The sequence below is a fragment of the Pelodiscus sinensis genome, chromosome 22 (genome assembly GCF_049634645.1).
Source record: "Pelodiscus sinensis isolate JC-2024 chromosome 22, ASM4963464v1, whole genome shotgun sequence".
Classification (NCBI taxonomy): domain Eukaryota; kingdom Metazoa; phylum Chordata; order Testudines; family Trionychidae; genus Pelodiscus; species Pelodiscus sinensis.
In genome coordinates, this window is record NC_134732.1 from 20,863,570 (window position 1) to 20,869,569 (window position 6,000).

Consider the following 6,000-nt stretch of genomic DNA (forward strand, 5'->3'; position numbering starts at 1 on the left):
CTAATCCAGGCACATTCCATTTTCCTGGCACAACTAAACCCTTACCTTGCTTTAAATTATGATAAGAAGAAGCAATACACCAAATTTGGTGGTCCTAGCTGTTACCATTTAGGAGGAGTTCTTGATCCAATAGACAAACTCTCTAAAATATATAGTAGTTTAGTTGACAGGACTGCATTCGCAAGAGCATCCCAGGCAGGTGAACGTTCAATCCCATCGTTTCAGCTTCCAGGGCTACCAGATTTGTTTAGGGCCTCAGTGAACCAGAAGTGGGTTTTTTTGAAATAAGAGAAGTAGAGAATAATATTTCTGTATCTGATTATCTTCCTGAACTATCTGTGGCAATTTGGCTTTGAATTTGGCCCACTTCCACCTGTAAATCACACAATAGCTATTTCTGTTATTGTAAAACAGCAGAGTCTAACTTTTTCCATTAAATACTCTGCATGAGTGTCACTTGTGGGAGGAAAATACGTCTGCTCCCACATCGGCCCTGCTCCCCATGTGATAGCTCCCCGTGACGGGTAAAATAATGTACTGAGCTGACAGCTGCTTCTGTCAGATAACCCAGCCATTTCTGTGCAAGCTGGTTCACCGCAGAGCGCGTGAGTGACCCCAATTGCAGTCTTAGTTAAGAGAAATTAGACTCTGGGCTGTAATTGCAATGTTTCAAAAGACGCTGCTTCTTGCAACACCAATTACCTAAACTGAGTTTAAAAAACCCAACCCTCAGCATCTGGGCTGAAAATAATCCCCTTAAGTGTGCGCTCTAACTGGGGGAGCTGGGTAAAATGCCAACCATCTATGACAGCTCCTTGTTGCTGACACTCTACAAAGGTCCGGCGGGACATAGGGCCTTCATTAAGAATGAAATAGGGTGTTACGGCAAGGGTCCAAAATGCAGGAATTCGCATCGCGTGCGGCCACCTTTCCCCTTGGCCCTCGTAACGTGCTGTTAACGTGATTCATTCAGAGGACACCCGGGCAGCCCTGCTTCTGCAGAGCCTGCAGAGAAGCAGAACTTTGTGGAGGAATTGTTGCCAATGCCCCCGCTCTGCATGCCCATCCTGCACGCTCCCAGAGCTTGGCTCTCCTCTGGCTGAACCCAGTCCTCGGGGCTCGGAGGTGAAACCGAATCTCTTTCCTGGGATCAGCGAGATGACACTCCCTTGGGGGTGGGTGGTGGAAGGAGCAGAACTCGCCCTCCCACAAGGCATTGCAGCAGACTCTTGTCCTTGGGGAGGCCAGTTGTGGAGAATCACCGAGATGCATGCGACAGATCGGCTGTGGGGGTCTGAACTTCCCCTCAGACCAGTGTCAGAAGGGGTGGGAGACAGTGTTTGCACAGGAGGGCTGCAGGAGCGCCTAACACTGTGGTTCTCAGTCTTTTGTCTTGGTAACCCCTTGTACAGAGCAAGCCTATGAGTGTGCCCCCCCATACATTGAAATCACATTTTGAATACAATAATTCCTCATTTAACACGTGCCTGCTTAACACGTTTTCGCGATAGCACGATTTTTTTTAGGAAATGTTTTTTGAATTACACGACCGTCCCTGGAATAACACGATTTCCCCAGCCGGCCTGTTGCCAGCGGCTGCGCGGGGCTTCCCCCCCTCCCTGCAAAGCGGTGGAGGGTTCGCTGCTCGCTGCGCCATTCCCCGCTGACTCCCCCTCTCCTCCACCCCCACTTGCAGGCCAGCGGCTGGGTTTCCCCAGCCAGCCCATCGCCGGCAGCTGCACGGGGCTTCCCCCATCTCCCTGCAAAGCGGCAGAGAGTTCACCGCTTGCCGTACCGTTCCCCAGCAGACTCCTCACGGGGGCATACTCCCAACCCAGTCCTCCCCCCCTTCCTTTCCCCAGAGCCAAACACTCCCCCTCCCAGTCCCCTTTCTCCCCCAACCTTATGTCCCGGTCCCAACAGACACCCCCGCTTGAAACGCAACCCCCACCTCTTCCATTATTTTCAATGGGAAAATTGACCCCGTGTAACACGTTTTCACTTAGCACCATCATTTTCTGAAACACACCTGCAGTGTCAAATGAGGAATTGCTGTATTAACACACAAAGTGGGGTTTGTGGCTAAGTTCCGTCTCAGCTGCACAGCTGTGCAGATGCCTGTTAAGTCCGTAGAGGGGCTTAAGGCAGCAGTGGGGGGAGATGCCTCTCCACAAGCCCCAGACAAGCTGTGGTGAGGAGAGGCACCTCTTCCCCCTGGTCCCAGTGCAGAGCTGCTGTGCCAGAGAGGGACGCTCGGCCTGCCAGCCCCAGTGCAGAGCTACCCTGGACTTGCCGCGGCCGGGCAGAGGCATCCCTGCCCTGGCCCCACCAGACCGGTATGGACCTGCCATGGCTGGGGGAGAAGTGCCCCTTCCCTGGCCCCCACCCAGCTTAGTTCAGACATGCCAGGGCTCTGGCGGGGAGCCCCTCCCCAGCTAGGCCCCGCCAGAGCTGGTGAGGCGCCTCTCACCTGGCCTCAAGCTGCTGTGGTGAGAGGGGGCGGGGGTTGTCCCCTCTTCCCTAGGCAGCCTGCCCCCCTCCAAACTGCTCATCCTAGCCCCACCCTAGAGCCTGCCCCCCCGCTCCCCGGAGCACTACTCACCCTGCCACTGCCCTGAGCCCTCCAAACCCGCATCCCTGGCCCCACCCGGAGACTGATCTCCCAGCCAGAGCCCCCACACCCAGCCTCTGACCCAGTCATGAGCCCTCTCCCTCGCCCTTAACCCCTCAGCTCACCCCACCCCACAGCGTCCATGTGCGGAATGAGTTTTGTGATGTGCACCAATAGAGACGTTCTGTGTCCCACATCGCCTCCATATTGGTGCACATCAGAACATTCATTCTGCTCGTGGACATAAAAATGAGGGCACACTGGTTTGGGGGTGGAGGCTGACACCTCATGACTCCCCCCCCCCCCATAATAACCTTGTGACCCCCCTTCCAGTTTGTGAACCCCTGAGCTAGCTTTTTGGAGGCAAGTGGTAATGGTGATGCAGTAAGGGGCTCTTGCCTCTGTGTCCGTACAATGTGTGTGTGGCTGGGGGGGCTAGGTCCTGGATGAGAGAGAAACCTGAGCTGCTGACCCCTTGAGGTCATTTTCTCAGGGCACCTCTCGCCAGAGCCGGGGGGTTACACCTGGTGCTGTAGCAGGTCTTGCCCCGGTAGGGCTGAATGAAGAAGGCAGCAGGCGCTAAGGGTTGCTAGTAGAAAGCAGAGGGAATTTGAGAACGGACTGATGGCAAACAGCTGACAACGCAGATCCCTCACGGGAGCCGCTTTCCCTGGAGCTGGAGAAAAGGGCTTTTCAGAAGCCAAAATAGGCAGCTGCTGTTGCTGCAGAAAACCCATCCCGGCCCTTGGCCTTCCCTTCCCTAGGCGCCATGAGCTGAATAGCCCAGCTGTGCCCACGGGGCAGGTTCCAGTCTCCGCACTTGGCTGTGAATTACCTGGTAGACAGCCAAGCCCCAGCCTCTCGTTTATAGCCTCTTTTAGTGGGAGAGGAAAAGCAGCTGCAAAGCAGAGTGGATTGGAAAGCTGTACCTGGGCAAATGTGCAAAAATGCAGGACCTGGCTAGGGATGTAAAATTGAATCGACTAGTTGATGGAATTTTCCATTGACTAGTCATTAAGCAGGGGAGCTGCAGCGGGGTTAGCACTTGCCCCCGGAAGCTAACCCTGTTGCGGCTCTGCCTTTTAAATGTATTAAGAGCCGGCGGGCTGTTAATATGTTTAAAAATCAGAGACACAACATCTGGGACTAGGTGTGAGCCAGGAATCGGGGATAGCGTGCCGCTACCCACTGCCCACCGTGGAGACGGTGCTTCAGTGCCAACTCCTGCTCCCCACCCCTTGTTGCCTCTGATAGAGGCAGCAAGCGTGGGGGGGAGGGGGCGGGAAGCGACTAGTCGCTTACATCCCTAGACTGAGCTGCTTAGAGAGGATGGTGGAACACGGAGCCTTTCACATCCAGGGGCCAGTTCAAATCCAGCCCAGGTTCATCGAGACTGAAAGTTATTGCTGTCCCGGGGCTGTTCGGTGTAACGAGTTGATGAATTCCCGTCCAGTTCCTAGTGGGGAAGAGCCCCGCTGCTACCTCCACCACTGGGACTGTCACTGATTGGTAATCCGAGTGGGCAACTCAGCACTCAGGCCAGAGATGGCTGGCTGCACAGGGCCATGTCAGCAGAGGGGACAGGAAGTTTAGGATGACTCACTCATACATTTATGAGGGCCCCCTTAAATGGGACCAGCTTTGCAGAGCCACAACTGAAACACCCTGGAATCTGGAGCCTATTCGGAGCTGAGCTTTTGCTTTCATCCCGTCTCTAAAAATGCAGCGTTTAAAAGGACACACGTCAGCGGCACGTAGGACGGGGGGGTTTTGGCTTGGGTAGATGATATTCTCTGAAGCTCAGCATGTGCATGTGTGTCAGCCTCAATTTCGATGTAATAGCTGAAGCAACAAGAATCAGGGCTGATCTTGAGTCAATTCAATTTTACAACCTCTTAGAATCAATAGATGCTGTAGCCATTTACCTCCAGATGCCAGACTCTCAGGTCAGACTGATGCATGCAGCTATCACAGCATCTCCTAGTGACTAGCTTCTGCTTTTGGGAATGTCACCCATCCGTAACCCAATTTGGGCATGTTTGCTATTCCGGGACACTTTTATTTTTAAAAAATCGTTGATCTGTTCGATATGTGTGTCACGTACACAGAAAATGTCTCATTTTGGTCTTTGAAGGGCAAAGAGGTCGGGTGTATTGTGAGTGACCTTGTCGGCAGTTGTTGCTTGAATTAAAAAGTTGACTAGCAGCACGCAGGAGAGTGTGTACGTACACATCCAGTGCTTGGGAGGCAGGGTGGGGTAGAAATAAGACAGATCAAAAGACTGCAGCACCTGAGAGTCACCTGTGCCAGGGTTCTAATGTAAACTCTCCTCTTCTTTGAAGGGATGTGCTTGCAGGCCTTCGTCGAAGCTTTCTTTTGCCTGGCTCAGAGAAGATACAAGTCTCTCCCCCTTCACGAGCAGGTGGCGTTGCTGATTGATTTCTGTGAGTACCATCTCTCCATCCTGGATGAGAAGCGCCTGCTTTGCAGCCGAGGCATAATGGCGCATCGAGCAGCACTGGCTACCTGTCAGCCAGACAGGCCCAGGCCCCCCCCAGCAATTCACGCTCCTCTCCTGAACCGCACGACCGCTGCCAACAAATTCACAGATTACAGAAATCATCGGTCTTGATGGGTGCTCTCAAGGAAAAAGGACAATGACAGGGCTGGAAGCGGATCCCTGAACACATGCTGCAGGAGGTGAAACATGGACTCTTGAATTCTTCCATCTGATAGTCCCGGTTATTTATTACAGCTTTCCCTGATTTATGCGCTTCAGAAAGGACTGTTGCAAACTTCCCCGTCCCCATTCTGACTGCCATTGGAAATGGCCGTTATTTATTATTCCCCCAGTGGACATGCAATATAGCGGAAATGACAAAGTGCATCTTTTATTCGGAGTCTATGGGAAATCATTTATGAAGACAGAAGGGCAAAATGCAATGTGACGATAAACTGGCATCATGGGGTTGACTGAGAGGAGCAACCTCACCGAAGGAATTTCAGCTTCCGTAATGTCTAGGAGAAGCCAATTTTTATGACATGAGCAACATGGGTCTGAGCTGCCCTGTGTGTTCTGGACATTGTTTTGAAACCAATCAGGTGATGCAAACCGCCATTTATAAACTGTGTGCTTTTTTAAAAACAAAACCTCCCAATTATGCATTTGATCACGGTTTAGGCTTTGAGTTTGTTTTAGCTTTATTTTGTTTGGTGTCTAACAGGTTTTGTCTGAGTGCCAGCAGCCGCATAGTGGATTTTTAAAAAAAGTTAATCCTAAAGCACTGAAATCGTAACTCCTTTGGGGTATGAGTCTACACTTGCACCCTATTTCGAAATAGGGATGCAAGTGTAGGCATTTGAAATCATAAATGAAGCTGGGATTTAAA

The 6,000-nt window shown here is 52.1% G+C and overlaps 1 protein-coding gene across 4 annotated transcripts in view; it reads left to right on the forward strand.

Annotated features, from left to right (window-relative positions):
* The window catches only part of TTLL11 (tubulin tyrosine ligase like 11), a 136,301-nt gene extending 130,520 nt beyond the window's left edge, over nucleotides 1-5,781 (forward strand). For all 4 annotated transcript variants that reach the window (XM_075905425.1, XM_075905422.1, XM_075905423.1 and 1 more), the window contains one exon: nucleotides 4,954-5,781. In XM_075905425.1, the coding sequence (XP_075761540.1) occupies nucleotides 4,954-5,243 (290 nt within the window). In that variant the 3' untranslated portion in view covers nucleotides 5,244-5,781. The remainder of the gene's footprint in view (nucleotides 1-4,953) is intronic.
* The last annotated feature ends 219 nt before the right edge of the window (nucleotides 5,782-6,000 follow it).